Source organism: Sphaerodactylus townsendi, linkage group LG05 (genome assembly GCF_021028975.2).
Source record: "Sphaerodactylus townsendi isolate TG3544 linkage group LG05, MPM_Stown_v2.3, whole genome shotgun sequence".
In the NCBI taxonomy this organism is placed as follows: Eukaryota; Metazoa; Chordata; class Lepidosauria; order Squamata; family Sphaerodactylidae; genus Sphaerodactylus; species Sphaerodactylus townsendi.
In genome coordinates, this window is record NC_059429.1 from 72,785,391 (window position 1) to 72,807,909 (window position 22,519).

Here is a 22,519-nt window from a genome sequence, read left to right on the forward strand (position 1 = left end):
ATCTTAGAAATGCAGGAGTGTATATAAATTTCAGAAATTATTAAGCTCCATCTTCCCAAGGAAGAGTGCTAATTTTTCTCTGGACCTTCTCACAATTGTATTAACTTTTTTCTTTCCAACTCCATGCAATGTTGTATTGTATGATGTCTTTTATTTATTTCAAATATCTGCATATTTTAAATGTTTATATATTATATATTATAGTAGAACCTCGATTTTCACCAGTAATCGGTCCAGCGACGCTCGGCGAAAACCGAAACCAGCAAAAACTGAAGCTACGCCATTTGCGTATGCACTACGCAAACAGAGTAGCAAATTTACGCAAAAAGCATCAATTTACGCAAACGGCATAGTTGAAAACGGAGGCACGCAACAAAAACCGAGGCAAAAAAACAGCCGGGGGCAACCGGCGAAAACCGAAACCAGCGAAAACCGAAGGCAACGATTACCAAGGTTCCACTGTACTTTATTGCCCAGATGCCAATAAAAGCCTTGGATTGGGATCAGCCAGTTCCAGCTAAAGTCTGGTTTCCTGCATTTTAATCTACTATAAACCACCTTGGAGAACAACTGATTGAAAATAAGAAATAAATTTGATTAACATGTAGTTCCAGCCAGCATCTGCGGCCATCCATGACTCACAAGACTGTGGATGACTCACAGTAAAATACTCTCATTAGCAGAGGTACTGTAGAATTCAATTTCTGCTAAACTAAGGAAACAAAACTAAACAAAATTTCTGCTAAAGTTTCTGGTAAAACACCACTACTTATTTTTTTGTCTGTTGATTACATAAACATGTCAGCACAGCAGGGGCTCAATGAAATGGTTAGAGTTTTGAAATACTATAATACACTAATCAATTATATAAATAAACATTTTGACTGGTCACTAAGGGCAAGTGTAAACTATTCACTAGTCCAACTTCTTATTAAATCTACTTGATGAAACCAAACACAGAAAGCATAAGTTCCTTCAGGCATCTCTTGCACCATCCTGAACAATGTATAGTTAACCTTCATGGGTTTTTGTTGCCAATACTGTGGAATACTGTATAATTCCATATGCCTTACAGCAGTGTACACACTACTGAAGCAACATGAGTAGAAGAACATAAAGTTGTCAAAAAGGATAGAGAATGCAAGGAAAAGAATGTGAACAAGACAGTGGATGTTTTCTTGACCAGGGCAAACAGATGCACCATGCAGACACCCTGACATCTGCATTTCAGAACAGAATAGTTTTAGGTATGTAGCATTGAGAAGAGAGCAAAGTAGCTTATTACATTCTTTGGTTTGGTGGATGTGGCTGATTAACTCTCACAGGAGCAAGTCCCCTACGGTACTTATGCTCTGGACAGGCTACATGAATGTGTTTGGGTACCCCAAAACAGTCCAAACTCTGTCATCAATATATTAATCTTCCCTGCCCACCACCATTCCCCATGTGAGCACAAGAGAGAGCAAACTTAAAATTCAGTTTCTGCATTTTTTTTGTTTTATACTTCCAGACGAAGGTACAGTAATCGAATATCTACGTGCTTAAAAATAAGCAAGCACAAACAGGTGGCTAAATCTGTTATGGCTCAGCCTGGTCTAAGTAGGGATCCTTGGGAGAAAGCCTCAGATGGAGTGGAGGGGACAGTTTTGGTTCCGGATCCCCAGGCACCGCCTGTAAATGCAGAGCCTGACCAGCCACGGTCCCTGTAGGACCAGGTCCAGAGGCTCAGGCAGAGCAGGCAGGCAGGCATCCACAGCCAGGTCCAAGCTCTGAGATTCCCCAATCAGGGTCTACCTCTGAGACTCTTCAGGCTCTTCACAATGAGCCAGAAGGGACCCTGCCAGCCCCATCACCTACGCCCCAGGAGCAACGCATGAGGAGTCTGCATGCTAGGTTACAGCAGAAGTAGGTTAGCAGTCATGGGGTGAGTTGACTTAGATGCTAAGTCCTTACAGGAGCCAGACTAAAGTAAGCCAGCTGCAAGAGGTTATTGCCCTAAGAAATGGAAGGCTGGCTATAAAAGAGAGGTTGCAGCTGAGCTATCTTGTGGCAGCAATGTTGTGTTTCAGTTTGCAGGTCACTGTCTCTGTTCCTAGCCTTGTGTATTCATTAAACAACTGCACCCGCTGAATCACTATGTCTGGATTGTCTGTTGGTTCTTGAGGGCCAGTCTATGACAAAATCAAGTACATTTGTTTGTTTACAATGTCATAAATTCTGAACAATGGGCACAAGATTCCTTCAGAATTACTAAGTCAGTCATGTACTCCAAGTCCAAATCACCTTAAAACATTAAAAATGTGAAGGATTCATCGTGGCATTCATACACTAATCAGAATAAAAATATGCAAACATACCTACGGGCAGGAACAAAGGAAAAGTGAGAAGGCGCATTTGGGGAGAAATTTCTGGGACTGTCCAATGGACTTCCACCTGTTTGAAAAAGGATAAAAATATCAACATGTGCAGTATTTATAATCAGGATTTTCTGTTAGCATGTTTAATGATGCCACTGCATGAGCTAGTGACTAGCTAACTTGTATTCATTTTTGGTCAACATCAGAGGAACTTTGTAGCTTTAAAATGTTGTGTGTGTATTTCTTTAAAATGAGAGGTGAGTTGTAGAGGGTAGGGTGGTGAACAGGAATGAGAGAGTGAGGTGATTGGTTGTCACTGAAGAGTGACTGTGAAGAGTCTGTGCTGAACAGAGAGTGAGTGTCACTCAGTGCCAAAATGAGAGAGAGAGAGACTGTTTATGCTAAACATATAGCGAGAAAAGCTTGGTGATGTTAACAGACTAGTGTTATACAAAGTGTAGAACTGCCCAAAGAAACAGATAGAAACACTTGACAGACTAGAAATAGACCCGAATCCTATTACATTGTAAGGATTGAGAAAGTGCATTGATGTGAAGTAAAAGTCACCTTGGCAGAAGTTGCTACCTCAGATTGTTTTATAGATTATAAATTATTTCTTGAAACCTTTAAGCTAAAGGACATATCTGAAATAAAATTGTATTTCGTCAAACATAACCTGGAATCCCATACTAGTAATTTCCTTAAGATCCCATAGCTATTTTATTCTATGTTTTGTCTTGACAAGTTAGATGGTACCACGGCTGCCTCAACCATAAGCCTGGTGGATCAACCCTCCATCAGGCTGGGACTAGGGCTGAAAAAGCCCTGGTCCTGGTTAAGGTTAACTGCACTTCTCTGGGAGTAAGGGTCACCTGTAAATCACAACATCTCGATCTCAAGGCTCTCTGGGAGAGACAGTCCATAACATATGCAGGCCCCAGACGGTTAAGGGCTTTGTACATAAGTACAAGCACTTGAACATTTAGCCAGGATGTTATAATTGACTAGGTCCGTGGTGGCGAACCTATGGCACTCCAGATGTTTATGGACTACAATTCCCATCAGCCCCTGCCAGCATGGTCAATTGGCCATGCTGGGAGGGGATGATGGGAATTGTAGTTCATGAACATCTGGAGTGCCATAGGTTCGCCACCACTGGACTAGGTCAAACGCTGCTGATGGATCCAGTAGAATCAGCTATGCTGACCTGCTTCAGTCCAGGTATCTTCAGAGGTCATCTATCAGGGCAGTCAGAGCCATTTCCACCTCATGGCCAGCACGGAAGTTGGACTGGATGGGATCTAAGGTCATGGTCTTATCCAAGAACCCTGCTGCTCCATGACTGCTTTCTCAATTACCTTACTAAGGAATGAAAGATTTGATACTGGGAGGGGGGGGGGAGTAACTGACATGTACAGGGTCTCGAGAATCCATGCTGGTTTTTTTCAAGAACAGTGTCCCCATGGCTTCTTTCAGCTCCTCAGGGAAAATCCCTAAACTCATAGAAAGACTGATATTCCCTAAGAGGGGCTCGCATTGCATTCCCACCAGCCATCACCAGCCAGGATGAGCACGGATCTAAGAGGCACATGGTGGGTTTTACAGCCCCCAGAACCCTATTTACATTGTCCAAGAAGAGCTGATTGTACTGTACTAGGAATATACATGTTTAAAACTGAGATTGCCTTGCTTCCTGCATAAGATATTAGGTTTATTTCATTCCATGCCCCATGCAGTTCTCTACTTGGAAACCAGTCAACATCTCCTAAAAACAAGAGCATGGCTTGCAACTTTTAAGGTCTGGCTCTGTTTCAGTTCTGAGGATACGAGCTTGATTTATAAATCCCTAGCCAATCTGAAATCTTCTGATTGGTGGGAGCTTATGGTACATAAAATCTCCACACTGGGTTTCTCTTTGGACACTTTGGCCATACTTTCAGCGGAGATTTTTCAAACTTTAAAAAGGAGGTTATTTGGCCAGAAACATCAACATCTAATAGAGAAAGCTGCTAGATCTTGTTCTCCCCTCTTTCTGGGTATTCCACTCCACATAGAAAGAGGTACTAAGTACTTTTACCATCTCACTTTACCTAGCCTTCAATGATCCATTTCACTTAATAAGTGTCATGTGTTACCTTCAGCAATAACAGTGGGGAAACATCTAAAAATTCCTTATCAACAAAGATTATGTGCATGCAATCTTAAATCTGTAGGTTTTGTTAGTCATATATTACTTTATTGCCCTTTTTATAATGCAATTAGGACAAAGTTATTGTCCCCGTTGTGGGACAAAAGGGTCTTTCTTACCAACAGCAAATAATTTTTCTACTGAATAACATTGCTGCTATAACAGAATCAGTAGCTAAATTCCTATATCATGTTTTATTTATTTTAGTTTATTTATCAAAAATTTTAATTGCCACTCCCAAACTGGCTCGGGGCAATTTACAATAGGAATAAATAATACAATAGAACTGACTTAAAGGCGAGAAACCCATATATTTAAAATCAAATATAGTAACTAATTTCACTAACAAAAGTTTAGATAAATTCAATTAAAATTCAATTAAAATTAGAGTCTAATTGAAATTCATGAATGTAGAACAACAACTCTGGAGCAGTCCACTTGCAGAGATGTGGTACACAACCATAGGGAACAGATGGTAACATTAAGTCAAGCTTCAGCGAAATACTTGGTGAAACATCTCCATTTTTAATGCCCTGCAGAACTCCATAAGATCCCACAGTATCTTGATCTCCTTTGGGAGGCTGTTCTACCAAGTAGGGGCCAAGGCCGAAAAAGCCCTGGCCCGCATCGAGGCCAATGTTGTTAAGATTCGCTCCGAAATGAATGGGAATACTGGACTATATTTTTCCTTCTGGTTGTAGTTCTTTTGATATTCATGTCTAGTTTATTTTTGTCATGCCAATAAAGGTTTGATTGACTGACTGAAATTGAGATTGCAAGATGTTTCCACAGGCTTTGAAATCAAACACATTGGAGGTGTAAAACATTGTAGCTGAGCATATAATGTGGTAGAGACCAAGCTCTGATTCTATAACAGCTTTTCAGAGTTTGTGTGGGACATTTCTTCTCAGACTGGAACTTTAATTAGATCCTAGGTGAGACATTTCTTGGCTTAAAATAAAATGTTAGTAGTCCTACTGTACTTGTCAGAGTTGATTACTAAATACAGGGAAGAAAAGGAAAATTTAATCATTGTAGTACAGCACCTCAGAATCAAAGACAGTAATGAATGTTTGCCCTGACCTGGATAGCCCAGGCTAGCCTGATCTCATCAGATCTCAGAAGCTAAGCAGGGTCGACCCAGGTAAATATTTGGATGGAAGGCAGACCATGGCAAACCACTTCTGAAGGTCTCTTGCCTTGAAAACCTTACAGGGTTGCCTTTAGTCTGATCTGATGACAAAAAATATGAATGTTTAAATAATGCACAAAACGTACATGTCAGAAACAGGGATCAATGAATTTGCAAAGAAATGATGAAAGGCAATTAAGTTCTTCTTTAAAATAAAGAATTTACCCATGATACGAACAATACAGTATACATTTAATACACTTCAGGGGTGGGGAGGAGGAATCTACTGTGCAGACTTCCATCCTCACATGAAACTCACTTTTCTTTATATCTGAAGTTTGTTTCAGGATTTAAGGAGCTATGCACTCAGTATGGAAACAATGTATTTTAATAAATATAGGTCTGTCAGGAGCCATTATTGTTTACAATCAGAGAGAGGCAAAAAGGCTTAGGAAACCACCTGATTTGTTGAGGCAAGCCTGCACTTTGATTGGGTAAAAAATATCATGACACTGCGAGAGGTAGGATATTTCCTTGTAGAGAACCATGTGAAAGGTTTTTGGAGTTTGACATTCCTGAAGTAAAGAACTATCTGCCTTTGCTGTGACAAAACATAACTCTAAGGAAAGTAGAGGCAGTCAGTGTATGATTCTAGTTTAAGCAAATAATACACAAACTGGTTAGATTATTTATTAAGAAGAATCCCAAAAGTGAATCTGCAGTATTAGGTTTTGCTTTTATTTTCTTCAAGAGAGTGTTTTATGTTTATTTTAGGATTTTCTATCTAAAATAGAGGGCTCAGTGAAGATCCTGAAGGAAATGTACCAAACCTGATATAACCCAATGTTGATATCCATTAGCCAGAATACCGCCTCAGTTCCTGAAGAGAAAAGGCGGGAAAAACCTCAAGAGCCTGGTCAGAGTGTGGTTTCCCTGATTAAAGAAAATGTGGGAGTCCATCAAAAGCTGCTATGGCAAAGGTCAGGATTCAATCTTACATTCCCCCCTCTTGCCCTTCCCCACAATGTTTATTTTAGCAAACTAACTTCCAGGATTGTTTGGTAGCATGAAAAGAGGGGCAAATTTTATCCCTTGCCTTCCATACCATTTTCTTGCTGCTTTTACTGCGCTGGGGAAAAACTTATACTCCACATTTTTCCAAGGGGGATAAAAGCAACTCAGGAGTGGATTTTTTTAAATGAAACAGAAGCAAAACAGGAAAGAAAGCTCCTCCACACCATCCTCTCCCCTGATCAAACCAGAGGCTGAATCATCTAAAGCAGTGGTGGTGAACCATTTTTCTGCCAAGGGCCATTTCAATATTTATAACATAATTCATGGGCCATACAAAATTATCCAAAGGCCACGCCCCCTCCGCTTCTCAGTAATTCATTTCAGCTCCATTCTATCCTCTCCATGGTCTGCTGCTGATGTTCACCCAATCACTGGCCAAAAGCATCGCTGATCTGCATTCCCCATTACCCACCAATTAAAACACTTGGTGAGACCCAATTCTAACCAACGGCAAGCCAGAGAGAGTGAATGGCAGTAATAGAAGGAGGGAGGGGAATGGAAGAGCCAAAGTGCCACTTCTCCTCATGACCCCCTCCCTCGTTGTGCCTTCGTTCAGCAGAATTAGCATCCATGGCTCCTGCCGCGCTTTGGTGGCCTCAGCCCCCGGAGAAGGTCTTGCGATGCCAGCTCCAGCTGATGCGCATTTCTGAGGGGGAAGGGGATGTGACGGATGGAGCAAGTGTGAAGTCGCGCTGAAACAAGATGGCAGCGGGTTGGGACTGAGAAATATGTAAGCCCCACCCCCTTCCTCCTCCTCCTCCTCCTCCTCCTCCTCATTATCTTCTTAATGCGCTTATTTCCGGGCATGGGAGGAATGGGCAACGACGGGCCAGACCAAATGATTCCACAGACCATATACAGATAAGCACTGGCTGGCAGAGCCTAACAGCATTGAAACGTCTAAGATAGCAGGCAGGAAAAAAGGTTAAGGTAAGTTGAGAGTTGAAGAGTGTTCGTTTGAATATTGAAGGACAGTTATAAAGAAACTACTGGTCAGGTGGCATAAGCAGACCAATCACACTCTAACACCAATTAACAAAGGCCCTTTCCGCACGGGCGGATTATGGCGCCCTGGGGACGGCAAAAACGCCGTCCCCAGGGAGCCATTCGCACAGGGGGTGCAGCTGCTTCTAAGCCGCCGTTTTCCGACCTAAACCCAGCAGGAGGCGAGGTTTTGGGGCGGCGGCAGGCTTAGAGCACTGCCACGTCTTGCGCAACGACACAGCGGCTCCAAGGCGCCCTTCCCCCCCTTCCACCCTTCACTTACCTTGTCTCTGGCCGTCCGGCGCGTCGCCGAGGCCTGGGGACACGCCCCCCTGCCCTGCGATGCCGGAGCAGTCAGGCAGGACCGGGGGGCGTGTCTCCAGGCCTCGGCGACGTGCCGGACGGTCAGAGACACACCAGGTCAGCCGGGCAACAGCGCTCCGCGGCGCCGTCATCCCGGCTGTTTCTGGGACTGTTCGTGCGAACGGTCCCAGGGGGGTTGTGTCGGCATGGAATACGCCGACCCAACCCCCATCGTCGTCATGCGGAAACGGCCACAGACAGTTTGGTGCAAAGTCATTATTGCTATCAGGTGCAAATACTTGAAAGGGATTGTCGAAGTTTTAACCGTTAAGGAAATATCTCACAGCTGGGGTGTGACCTTAATTAAAGCAGCTACAAACAAACAGGGAGAAAGCTAAAACAAGACAATTTCTCCACACACTTTCGGGGGTTGGACGGGATAGGAAAATGAAATAATAATTTTGCATGCATGGATGGATGGATGGATGGATGGATGGATGGATGGATGGATGGATGGATGGATGGATGGATGGATGGATGGATGGATGGATGGATGGATGGATGGATGGATGGATGGATGGATGGATGGATGGGTGGATGGGTGGATGGGTGGATGGATGGATGGATGGATGGATGGATGGATGGATAATTCATATATTTCATATATGTATGTATGTATATATACATATGTATGTATGTATATATTCACACAGAGGGATGTCAAAAGAAGTAACCTATGAATCCTCCAAATCCTATGAATCTCAATCCACATATCACTTATTCTATGGAAAACATGGATTTCAGTGAATTTATTTATTTAAAATATGTCATCCATCTGGTTGTTGTGGGCTTTCCGGGCTGTGTGGCTGTGTACCTCTGAAGATGCCAGCCACAGATGCAGGCGAAACATAAGGGACAATATCTACCAGACCACAGCCACACAGCCTGTAAAACCCACAACAACCAGTTGAATCCGGCTGTGAAAGCCTTCAACATGTTATCCAACCTTTCCAACTTATTAGGGTTCTCCATATTTCCAAGTGGCATTTCTATTGTGCAAACCTCCCCTCCCACCATCCCTGCCTGGATAAAGTTTATAATAGAAGGATTACATTGGATTGTGGGGTGGTGTAGTTTCTTGGGTTTGGGGTCAAGGATCCCTCTGTAAATAGCCTTCTTGAGATGTATAAGTATATGCAATTTTTAATTAACTTATTTAATATTGGATTTTAATGTTTTATGTTTTAACTCTTGTAAGCTGCCCTGAGCCCAATTTCGGCTGGGATGGGCAAGGTAGAAATATAATAAAAATAAATAAAGTGCCCCCTGGGGCTGCCCAAGCCCCTGCCCCTCTGCTGTGGTCCTTGGAGTCTTTGCTTGGATTTTCTCTGCTTGGATATCAGCCATATAAGATGAGAGGCTCTTAAATCAGAGGAGCAGGTGGTTCACTCTAGCTGAATTGCTACCAATTTCTTTTGAACATTCTCTCAGTTTTGCTGTCTAAAGAGCATAAATGGGATACACTGTTAACTAGCAATAAGAACATTTTGAACAAAATGAATTGTAGCATTTCACTAAGGATATTGAAAGCCAACAATATTCTCTGCTTGCAGAGTGTGTTTAAATTCTATTCATATATCTTGGCAGAGTTATTATACCATCTGGAGTTTCCCAGCAGGATGGAAACACCACCAGGGTTTAGAATAGATTAGTGGGGCTGTCTGGGTCACCAATTCCAGAAAAAGAACCATCCTGTTTGACAATTTTATAAAGTATAGCAGAGATGTCCCCCATTTTTTCTGTGTCTTACACACACTTGCCTAATTGGGGGAATTTCTTAAAAGACTAACAAATTCAGCATAATTTATCTCTCCACTGCAGACATTCTTTATTGATACATGGTGAAAGCTCCTAGTCCACTCAAATCTTTGTAAATATTAAGAACCAACACATCTCTCATTATGTTAGAACACAAATTAGTAACTGCTGATACTGAGGCATCCTTTTATGTTCAGAAAATGAATTACATGGGTGATTTCTGTATCAACCTTCACAGAGATCTCAAATTTGAACTGCTGTCAACATCATTTGAGAAGCAGTTGACATGTAATCTTCTGTTCCATGGCGTCATAGCATAAGCTACTAATTAGAGGAGAATCTAACAACAGATGTGCCGATACTCATTAGAGAGGACAAGACTAGACAATGGGAATTAAATGATAGGAGGAGCTTCTGCATGGTAAGAGAGATGATTATAACAGAACCAGATTGGGGGAGGGGAACTTTTTCTCTCTGGAGGTATTTAAGTAGAGGCTGTATAGTTATTTGTCAGGGATCCTCAAGCATCGAATAGCCTGTGCATAGCAGGTAGATCAACTAGATGGCCTGCATAGGTCTCTTTTATATACATACTCTCTTTCGTCAACTGGGACCCTGTCCAAGTGACAGACTTGCTGCTGACAGCTGCTCTGTCCCACTGTGGGACTATTAGTGGTTGGATAACAATTCTGGAGTAGACAAGCAAGAGCACAATCCGTTCACTGTCACTGCATGCTGTGTGCTAAATGAGACATTCAATCAAGAAATGATGCATGAACATGCAACTCAAAGTCCCATGTTTAAGATAAAGCAACTTGCAGCCAGCTGCTGGATCCTTTGCACATGTGTTTGAAAGTAAGCCTCACAGTTTAACGTGCTTACTCCTAATGCAGCTCTCCTTCCATCTGCCCTTCTTCTAATCTGCTAGCAATTGGTGTATGTAAGAGAAAGAGAACTGGTGAGCACAAAACAGAAAAGTAATGGTGGTAGCAGCAGTACTGCCCTGATTCACCTGAGGTTGTGTTACAGACCACATGTTCAAGAAGAACAGTTTGGATTTATACTCTACTTTTCTCAACCATAAGGAGTCTCAAAGCGGCTTACAAACCCTTCCCTTCCTCTCCCCAGAACAGATACCATGTGAAGTAGGTGGGGCTGACAGAGTTCTGAGAGAACTATGACTAACCAAAGGACATCCAGCAGGCTTCATGTGTAGCGTGAGGAAACAAACCTGTTTCACCAGATTATAGTCCACTGCTCTTAACTACTACACCATGCTGACCCCAAGATATCTGGAGCTTCTTGGAATAGTCCCAAATAATTTGCTACCTAAAAGCAATTCACATTTCTCTCTTGATTGTATTTTATCTTTACTTAACAAATGCCATAGCTTCCTTTTAATAATAGAAAAAACTGTTGCTGTGTCTATTAGCAACCAAACAAACAGTGATACTTCAGTAAAGGAATCAAAGCAAATAATTGGTACGTAAAACAGATTTTGCACCTGTATATATATTTATTATTTATTAAAAATATGTATACGTCTGCCTATATCCTGAGTGTCTCAGGACCCAAGAGGGAAAAGAGATCCAGCATATATTTGTTTAAATAAATAATATTCTACAATTATACAACAAATGTAGACAGATTAAGTAATTTTACACACTAGACTTGATGCCCCCCCCCCATTGTGTTTTATTTCGCTTGTATGAAACATGAATGAACATTTAATAACAACTTCTATCAATTATGCAAAGAATACATACAAGAAAATGTGAGTAAACATAAATCCCTACCAACAGTATTTGGAAAACACCACAGGCATCCTGGTCCAGAAGATCCTTCCCATGAACTTTTTTTCAACTTTTCAACTTCATTTTATAAAACATGTAAAAGTAGGTGCAGGTGGTAGACATCTCTTCCCCTATTCCTTTATGGTGGGACTGGAGAAGAAAGCAGAGGACCCTCTCCTCACATTATTGATGGGGGGAACAAAATAGTATGAAGAAACTGGCTCAAAAATGGATCTTGTACAGATTCATGAGATATGCATGTGAATACATTTTAAAAGCAGATGCCCAGTATAATGAAAACAACAGCAGTTCTGACAAACAATTATTTGCAAACAGACTACAAATACCATTTTACCTGAATGCCCATGAAGTGGAGAATGTGGTCGTGGAAGTGTTGGAGATGTGCTAGAAGTCACAATCAAACTTTTTCTATTACTTGTCCGACAGCTGAAATAAAAGTAAACAGACAAATAAGAAGGGGCAGAAGTATTTTTAAAAGAATTTATAGCATAAGTTTGTATTGCTCACACTAAAGATTTATCAGATAACAATGGTCTCTGGATAAAATTATACAGGATTTTTTGGTGACTACACCAGTGAACTAAATTGGTACCATGTTCCTATATTTACATAGTTATAAAGTTTTACACCCATCTACCTACTGTGGCTCATTGTGTAGCCTTGTTCATGGGTCTGCTATGGAAAAATCAAGGACTGAGAAACAGAAATAGTACGATTGTCTTGTTTCATATATGGAGGCTCTAGAGTAAAACTAGTTAAAGTATATATTAGATACGATGAATATAATATTAATTTTAAATCCTCAATAATATTAAAATAATATTCACAAATGTTAAGATATTGTGCTATATACTTATTGTATAAATATTAATGCAAGCTAAATACCAGAAAATATCAGTGAGTCCATCAAAATAAGAGGGCCTATTCAAATCACATGAGTTAACTATATTTGAGTTTCACATCAAAATCCATTGCCAAATATGTAAAAGGCAAACAAGGCTCTGTCCCTGTATTAATATGCATTATGAATTAATGTATTAAAATAGACTCCTGTGATTTTCCTAAAGTATCCCAAGACTCGTGGAGGCCATGAGAGTATTTGCCAGGGTCTTTAAAAATCACAGAACTGAAACCATGGCACATATCCAGAGGTGGGATTCAGCCGGTTCGCGCCGGTTCTGCTGAACTGGTTGTTAATCCCACCATGATCAGAAAATTGCCCCACCCCCCCCCAACACACACACTTCTTGCCTGGTTAGGCCTGGCCAGCAAATCCTGCAGGGCATCCATCCTGTGGCCAGACTGGGAGTGTACTGTAGCTCTCAGTCATGTTGCCTTATTAAATCATTTTCTTAAACCATTGTATTGTAATGTGCCTTTATAAAAATGCCCTCCTAAACAATTCTGTTTTATGTAGCTTGCAGAAAACTGGAAGTATGGGAGCCTTCTTGATCTTCTCAGGCAGGTAATTCCACAAGGTGGGGCCACAACAGAAAACACACATTTATGGACAGTTGATCTCATATATTTGTAGTGAGGTACATGTGAAGTCCCTGCTCAGATAAGTGAAGCAGTTGTGGCAAGGAATAGGGATAGGCAGTCCTGCAGATAAGAGCATCCAAAGCCATGAAGGTCTTTATACATGATAGTCAGTAACTTGAATCAAGCCAGGTAAAAAAGGAGGTATTGAAGTGCACCTTTCTGCTCTCCTAAGTAACCAGAATATGCAAATATAATTCAAGTATTTATTTTTATTTTATTTTATTTATTATATTTATAACCCGCCCTCCCTGAAGGGCTCAGGGTGGCGTACAAGTACACTAGAAATGCTAATTCAATTTACAGCATTTTAAATATCCCCTCACCTCCCATCTTCTCATTAACTATCTCTTTCCCCTTCTTTTTTTACAACAGAGACTTTTTTTTCTGATCACCAGAGTATCCAGCAAAATAGATTAAGAGAGGATGCCATTTCCTTTCTTTGTGGCACGCTGCCACCAGTCTTTATATTTACCTATGTTAAAATACTGCAATTGGCCCTTCTATATTCCAGAAATGTTGTACTTTACCTACTCCTAATTATATAATGTAACCCTTTGCTCCAATCAAATGTCAAGCCCCAGGGTGCCCAGATAATAAGGGATCAATTGCATTAAAAGATTTGCATTACTAAATGCTCCCTCATCCATGCCATCTTCAGAAAAAAACATTTCTTTTGTCTGCTCATTTGTCCAAGGATAGGACAAGGTTAATCAGAGACTTAATGAGAACTAAAGAGCCCTTATCAATAAGATCACTAGTTTTTATACCAAACTAAATTATTCAGCATACTTAATCTGACAGTGGAAATAGTTTCACATTAGGGCAATCTCTTTCACTACAGCAAAGGGGAGAAACTGGTACTAGACATCTTTCTGTCCTCTACTTAAATGCATTTTCATACCATCAGGTTGAGGGAAATATCACTTCTCTGAGTAATGAGTTTGCCCCCACAGAAGCATTCAGCATATTACAGAAGAAGAAGCCCTTGAGGCATATATCACAATGTTTGAAAAATTTTATATCTGAAGATTTCATATGAATATTATCTGGTTCTGGAGAGCAGGAAATTGGAAGCTATATTATCAGTACATTTCATAAAAGGGGTATGGTAGGGTGTTACACTTCTGTGGTCGCTTCAATAACATAATTCTTCAAATGAAAAATACAGTGCAGATTCCGGCTTCTAAAGAGTGTCATGTTTTTCTCTCCAATACAGCTTCCAGGAATTAGTTACAAGGCAATTGGAAAAAAAAACAAGTCACTATGGCAGGCAATTAATGACAGCAGAAGCAAAGCAATACTACCTCACACAATGAGCCAGACAAATGCTCTGACTGCACCAGAACAACCCTGTTAAAACCCTGACAAATTGTACTATGATACTATTCCACTGCTTACTCATGTAAAGTTTCTCAATGAACCCTGAGTATTATTAATCATATCTACAGCCAGAGTGATGATTTTTATGAAAAAAATCCTTTTATTAAACATATTTAAGAAAAACTATCTAAAAGATATGTATTGTTGAAGGCTTTCATGGCCAGACTCAAATGATTGTTGTGGGCTTTCTGAGCTGTGTGTATAACACACTTCTCTCTGTAATACACCTCTGAAGATGCCAGCCATAGATGCGGGCAAAACATTAGGAACAAGATCTACTTCAGTTACACAGACACCTCATCACAGAATATGTTATAAATTCTAATTTTGTAGCATGAAATTATATATAATGAGATTATATATTTAAATTTAAGCAGAGTTTTGAAAAAGAATTTCACTAGCTGTTAAGTCTCAAACTTTAAGCCAATAAACAGACTCTGATCAAGCAGAATTTATTGATAAGCATCAGAGCACCAAAGCTTGGCAAAACCAGTTCTGACAAACCTGACTTTTGCTGTCCCCTCTATTCCCTACAGATCCCCCCTCCTGAATTCCCAAGTCAGGAAGAAAAACAGCCCCGGAACTGAGGCACCCCAAGGTCACTGGCAGATAGTAAGAGAAAGCCACCTGGCTTCTAGCCCCCACGAGATAACAGATGTGAATCCGGTTCCCATGGGATCAGGGTGTCAGGGGAAAGCCTAGTTATCTACAAAGCATGTGAAGCCATAAAGTAAAGATTTTAAAAAAGTATGTCCCAAATGTCAGTGGTAACATATAGCAGGCTGGTTACATATATCTTTTAGCAGCATTGATTTGTAGTGTTAAGCAGTTACAGTTACGGTAGGTAGGAATGCATCTCGATCACCTAGATACAATCCCCAACACTAGCTCATGGACTTGGGACCAATGATATGAGGTACAAGTTATTTAGGTTAATCAGTGGGAGTCTGCATTCCAAAGATAAATGTTTATAACTGCAAAAACGTTTTGAAATAAACCAAAAGTATACAGAAAAATAAACAAACCCTTAATCCTACTGTCTCTGCACATTAGAGTACACAAAGTCAATCCCTTTTCTATCTCCAAAAGACCAAAATTTCAAGAAGTTTAATGAATAGATAGTGTTAGAATAGATCCAGACAATGAGAAGGAAAGGGTCAGGTTATAGAAACAAAAGTGAAAGCATTTAAGCACCATATTCCAGTCACAGTTTGGAACTAGTTTAATGAAGGTATTCTAGCTGTGAGTGAGAGAAGTATGTGTGCAAAATGCTAACAGTACAACAATGAAATGAAAGGCTTGGTTACTTAAAGTGAACATCATGAGAATGTATGTAAGAAACATATGATAAAATAGATCCTGGCAAGTGATTTAAATCACAAATTATACCAAGTTTATTTAAATCCAATATACCTTGATAGAAACTAAACCCCACAATGGCACAATGTGAAGGTACTTGGTTTCAAAGGACTATGGCTTCAAATACAGTTGCCAGGGGGATCAGGATTATCTAATCACAGCATCATGTTGCAGATAATGTTTTAAGTTATGACTTTGTAATTAAATGATGGTCCAACAAAGCCTGTGATTTAAATATTGCACAGAGAGTTTCTACAAGGATCTTATCTAATTCAGACTAAAAGAGGGTCCCTCCTTCAAAATCAAAACTGGCCACAACCGTTTTGGATAGGGTGTCCGCCTGCCACGGTTTTAACCAAAGCAGTCTACGTTACACAAAAGCCAAAGCCATGATGCGGGAGGCGACTAATAAGGAATCGAGTGTGGCATTGGCTACAAAGGAGGTTGCCATAATCACCCTCTCAACTCCCTCCCTTATTCCCTGACATTCGGGTGGGATGATGCTGAGAAGGCGCTGAAGCCAAATGATGATGGCTCTGGAAACAGTGGCTGAAGGGGCAAGAATTTTTGCTGCCATGGCGGCACCCTCATGCACCTTGCAGAGATTGTGCTCCGCCTTGCGGTCAATGGGGTCTTTGACATTACCCTCTCCGTCCCATGAGACTAGACCACCGGAATGAAGGGAGGATAGAGGGCCGTCAACAAGGGGGGTCCTGACCATCCTAAGGAAGTAATCAGGGGCTAGGTAAAGTTTCTTGTAAACTGGGGGAAAGCCCGTGTTGGAAGCAGGTGCGGCTCACTCTGAACTTGCGGACAAAGGACTCTGGTAAGGGAAAGAACTGGGTGGCTTCATCTTCCGCGGGAAAGATAGAAGAAATCCCCTTAGGACAGCCCTTGATGTGCTTAGAAGTAGCTGGGGCATTGGGGTCTACTGCTTCCTCAGAGTCCCTTAATTCCAAGGCTGCAACAGTTTTGGCTAGGAGAGTGGGAAGCTGTTCCACTTTGACTAATCTGTGACTCTGATCAGCCTGTTCTACTGCCTGTGTCTCTCTCTCAGAAAAGAGGTCTGACTCCAAGTCCACCTCCCCCTCGCTCAGGGCGCTCCCATCCGAATCATAAGTGAGCGCTAGCCTAGGGCTATCTCTCCTCCGAGACCTGGAGCGTGATCTAGAGACGGATCTTTCTCTGTGTGTGGGGGGGGGGGAGGCGCGAGCCTGTAGCTGTCTGTTAACTGCCTGATCAATGGAGTTCTGGAGTAGGGACACCAATTGCTGAAGCGAAAATGCGCTCCAGTCTGAAGGGAGCACAGTCCCGGGAGCAGCCTCCCCCGCCATGGCGCCCGCCTGACTGACCTGAGGCAGGGTCTCCTCAGCCCCTACAAAGGTCTCGACCGGAGCCAAAGTGATGGCGAGAGACGTCTCAGGCAGCGCAGACGGCAATGGCAGGGTGTTGCCCTGTGAGCCCTCCGGACCCTCGTTGTGACCTTCCATCTGGCGCGTATGATCACGGCCGATGCGGCCCGAACCTCCCCGTCGGTGTGACGAAGGGCCCTCAGAGCGCGCACGTCTTCCCACACGCGGGCCTGGGGAGTGTGAAGGAACCCGCCGCCCAGCCCCGCAGCTGTTGCGCAGCTCTGAATGAAACTCTCCCATCTCAGCCCAGCGGCTGCACGTGTGAGAGTAGCTGATCCGTGCCGATGATCTGGACCTGGTATTCTCTACCGTGGAGCAGTAAAAAGACTTCCGCTGCTGAGAAAATGGCACTGTAGCCATGGCTCCTCCTCCTCTCAGCGCTTTTGGCGGGAACGAAAGGGGAGGAAGGAATGCCGACAAAGACACGAGACGGGGGGTGAACACTCACACACCACACCAGGGAGTCCAAAACAACACAAAGGGAAGAGTAGAAAAGGGAATTGCTGAAATCCAGCCAGGAGCCTGTCGATGGTGCTGCCTACTCTGACCGAGGTAGGAAGATACTGGGGCAGCATCACCACAGGCACCTGACAGGAAGTCACCAAAGAGCCTTTTCCTGCCTACTCACAGTGGAGTAGTGAACAACCCAACCAGATGGCCTGCTACCACCAAGGAGAAAGAGTTCCTGAACTGCCCAAGCTCATGATGCAGCCAGAAGGGCCTGTCAGCTTCTGTCCTGTCTAGTGCTAAGTATAAATGTTCCTATTCTATTCAGTGAGAGTGAAAAACAAAGCCCTCCACTCCACCAATCCACACTGACATAGCCAGGTTGGTTCTTAGGACAGTGGCTAAATCATAGCACTAAATGAACCCCATTCAGGACACCTGTATGTAGATTGATGAAGAATATGAGAGGGAACACAAATGGTGGCAAAAGAGAAGCAAGTTAGCTGTAAGGGAGGCAAAAAAGGATTATGAGGAACGCATGGCTATGAACATCAAGACCAGCAACAAACAGTTCTTCAAGTACATCAAAAGCAGGAAGCCAGCTGGTAGAGCCAGTTAGATGACAAAGAAGGAACAAAGGGTGTGCTAAAAGATGGCAGGGAGATTGCAGAGAAGCTGAATGAATTCTTTGCATCTGTCTTCACCCAAGAGGAGGTGAGGAACATTCCTGCACCTGAACCAAGCTTCTTAGGAGGCGAATCCGAGGAACTAGCGAAGATAGTGGTAGACAAGGAAGAAGTTCTGGCAGCCATTGATAAACTAAATGTTACCAAATCCCCTGGCCCAGATTGCATTCACCCAAGAGTTCTTAAAGAGCTCAAGCGTGAAATTGCTGATCTTCTCACTTTAATATGCAACTTATCCCACAATCAGGCTCCATCCCTGAAGACTGGAAGATGGCCAATGTCACACCAATCTTTAAGAAAGGATCTAGGGGGGGACCCGGGAAATTACAGGCCAGTCAGTTTGACATCTGTTCCTGGTAAATTAGTAGAATCTATCATTAAAAGATAAAATTATAAAACATGTAGAAAAAACAAGACCTGCTGAGAAAGAGTCAGCGTAGCAGCTTTTGCAGAGAGCAAATCCTGTCTTACAGAGCTTACTAGAGTTCTTTGAGGGGTGTATGAAACAGACATGTGGACAGGGGTGAACCGGTGGACATTGTCTACTTGGATTTCCAAAAGGCTTTTGACAAAGTTCCTCCTGCCAGAGACTGTTGAGAAAACTCAACCAAATGAAGGAATAAGAGGGGAATCCCTCCTATGGATTAAAAACTGGTTTAGAAACATGGGAAACAAAGAGTGGAGGAGTGTAAATGAGGAAGTTCTCACAATGTGGAGATTTCGGGAGTAGTCCCCCCATGGATCCGTTTTGGGACCAGTGCTCTTTAACCTATTCATAAATGACCTGCAAGTAGAGAGGGGTAGCGTGGTGGCCAAGTTTGCAGATGATACCAAATTATATGTAAATTGGTAGGGAAAGACCTACAAAAGGATTGCAAAGAGCTCCCAAGCGGACCTTAGATAGAGGTGGAATGAGTGGGGCTGTAGAAGGAAATACCTTGAAATACAGTTTATTATATGCAAAATGCTGCGTGAAGTGATGCACATAGGGAGGCAAGAAATCCAAAACTACACTTATGCACACTACAGGGTTCAGAATTACTATCAGTGAGTCACCAGACCAGGAAAGGGATTTAGGCGTCTTAGTTGATAGTTCCATGGGAATGTCAACTCAATGCATGGCAGCTGTGAAAAAGGCAAACTCTATGCTGGGGATCATTAGAAAAGGAATTGATAATAAAACTGCAAAGATTGTCATGCCCTTATATAAAGCAGTGGTGCGACCGCACTTGGAGTACTGTGTCCAGTTCTGGTCGCCGCATCTCAAAAAGGATATTGAGGAGATAGAAAAAGTGCAGAGAAGGGCAACAAGGATGATTGAGGGACTGGAGCACCTTCCCTATGAGGAGAGGCTGCAGCGTTTGGGACTCTTTAGTTTGGAGAGGAGGCGGCTGAGGGGGGATATGATTGAAGTCTACAAAATTATGCATGGGGTAGAAAATGTTGACAGAGAGACATTTTTCTCTCTTTCTCACAATACTAGAACCAGGGGGCATTCATTGAAAATGCTGGGGGGAAGAATTAGGACTAATAAAAGGAAACACTTCTTCACGCAACGTGTGATTGGTGTTTGGAATATGCTGCCACAGGAGGTGGTGATGGCCACAAACCTTTATAGCTTTAAAAGGGGCTTGGACAGATTTATGGAGGAGAAGTCGATTTATGGCTACCAATCTTGATCCTCTTTGATCTGAGATTGCAAATGCCTTAACAGACCAGGTGATCGGGAGCAACAGCCGCAGAAGGCCATTGCGTTCACATCCTACATGTGAGCTCCCCAAGGCACCTGGTGGGCCACTGCGAGTAGCAGAGAGCTGGACTAGATGGACTTTGGTCTGATCCAGCTGGCTTGTTCTTATGTTCTTATGTTCTTATTAATGATGCCCAGTGTGGCATCCATCCCAGTTTCTTGTTGCTCATTTCTTTCTTCCTCAAAGTGAAGAACCCATTCTGATTTTCCTCACTCTAAGAGGAACAGGAGGTGCTTTAGAATAGTTCAAGAGACATTACCTGTGAATCTACAGGAAATACCCTTTTATGAAAAAGTTATCTCCCCATCATATGACAATATATGGCTTGGAATCTCTCAACATTTTATGATTGGTCTTAATCCCCATAGCAACCATTCTGTAATGATGCACTCTACCTGTCCTCAACATTCCAAAAGCAGTCAAGGTTGGATGCTCTTGATCTAGATAACAAGGAGCACAGACTAGCGCTATCTCTCTCTCTAGACCAGGGGTCCCCAAACTACGGCCCGCGAGCCAAATGCAGCCCCCGGAAAACATTTATCCGGCCCGCTGGGTAGAAGCAGATCTCCCCTTTCGCTCTCTCCCTTTCGTTCCTCTCCCACCCCGGGAGAGCCCCGTTCTGCCCCCCTCCCCTCCCCTTTCCTCTCCTCCCTTTCTTTGCCGGCTGCAACTCAGTGAGAGAGGCAGGCAAAAGAGTGGGGCCGGGCCCTGCGCGCGGCCGTCCCAGCTCACTTTCCGTGCCCCTCTCCACCCGCCCGCTTCATCGGCCCGGTGGCCACAGAGGAATGAGCCACCGTTGCAGTCAGGGGGCCGCCGCCTGAGCTGGGGAGTGAACGCCCAGAGGAGGAAGAGGAGGCAGCAGGCGGTGAGGCCTTGTGCCGGCTGGCCGGCCAGGCGGGGGAGTCGATTGGGCGAGGCGGAGGAAGGAGGCTGTCTGGGTGGGGAGGGGGATCATGGCTGCTCAGGTGGCCCTGGGCATCCGGCCCCGTCGGACCTGAAGAAAGCCGAGCCGCTGCAGGATTTGTTCATAGGGTTTTTTTTATAGTCCGGCCCTCCAACGGTCTGAGGGACAGCGAACTGGCCCCCTGTTTTAAAAGTTTGAGGACCCCTGCTCTAGACTATGGGCTTTGGTGCTGGAAACTCAGAGAAAAAGCATTGTAGATAAAAAATGAGCACTTTGCACAAATAGTCAAGGAGAAGAAAAGCATTGTTGCAGCTTAATTCTATCACTGTTTTGCTCAAAACCCAAACAGGTAATTCACTTCAGGACACAAACACTTAACAGGATCATCTACTCCTTCAACAGGGTATGCAAGGGTAGTACATTCAAAATTTATTTACTCAAAACATTTCTCTGCCACCTGTCCAGCCAAATATTTTATTTATTTATTTAAATATTTATACCCTGTCTTTTCTTTTGATTCAAAGCAGCTTACAATAATAGTTAAAACATCACCAGCTAAAATCAAAGATAAAAAAGCAATCCATAAGGATCTCCAAGGCAGTGAATATCAAAACACTAAAATATCCAAGATCTTACTGTAGCATTTAAAATAAAGTATAGCTAAAATACTTAATTCAATAAAGCAGATGCGCACACAAACACACATCAAAATACAACCAGGGAGGGGGACAATAACAGGAATGCCAAATGAAACAAGAACACCTCCTACTTGCAGAGGACAATAATACAGGAAGACAGATTAATATCCTTGAAGAGGGAGTTCCAAAAGTTTCTGCACCACAACAGAGAAGGTCCTTTCTGTGAAGCTACCCATCTAGCCTTATATGGAAGCAGGGCTTCCAAAGATGACTGGAGTGGACAAGTAGGTTCATATTGGAGAAGACTGTCCTTTACATATGCTGGCCTCAAACCATATACAATGTATACAATTGGGCCCAGAAGAAATTTGGGAGTCAATGTAAATGCAAAAGAACTTGAGCAATATGGTCCCTATGATGCACTCCAGCTCATTCCAGCTGAAGCTTTCTGTGCCAATCGTAGTTTTTGAACAGCTTTCAAAGGCAGGCTCACAGACAGTGCACAGCAATAATCTAACCTAGATATTACCGAGGTAAGCACCACTACACGGCTACACAATCTACCACACTAGGTGAATCCTAAACCGTGGTAATATCCCCAAGGGGGAGATACAGGAACTGGAAGTGCACCTAAGTGATGCCACCTTCTCAGATCTGTCATTTACAGCACATGTATACTGACTGCTTGGGCCCACATGCTGTCTGCTGCTACAGCAAAACATTACTCGTT

General features: G+C 42.8%; 1 protein-coding gene across 8 annotated transcripts in view; it reads right to left on the minus strand.

The window, feature by feature from the left end:
* The window catches only part of MAST2 (microtubule associated serine/threonine kinase 2), a 210,181-nt gene that overhangs the window by 69,255 nt on the left and 118,407 nt on the right, over positions 1 to 22,519 (minus strand). For 7 of the 8 annotated variants that reach the window (XM_048498669.1, XM_048498672.1, XM_048498671.1 and 4 more), the window contains 2 exons: positions 12,005 to 12,096; positions 2,358 to 2,433 (listed from right to left, as the gene is read on the minus strand). In XM_048498669.1, coding sequence (XP_048354626.1) covers positions 2,358 to 2,433; positions 12,005 to 12,096 — 168 coding nt within the window. Of the gene's footprint in view, positions 1 to 2,357; positions 2,434 to 11,652; positions 11,672 to 12,004; positions 12,097 to 22,519 lie in introns of those variants that run through there. The other variant, XM_048498677.1, reaches the window with a different exon arrangement.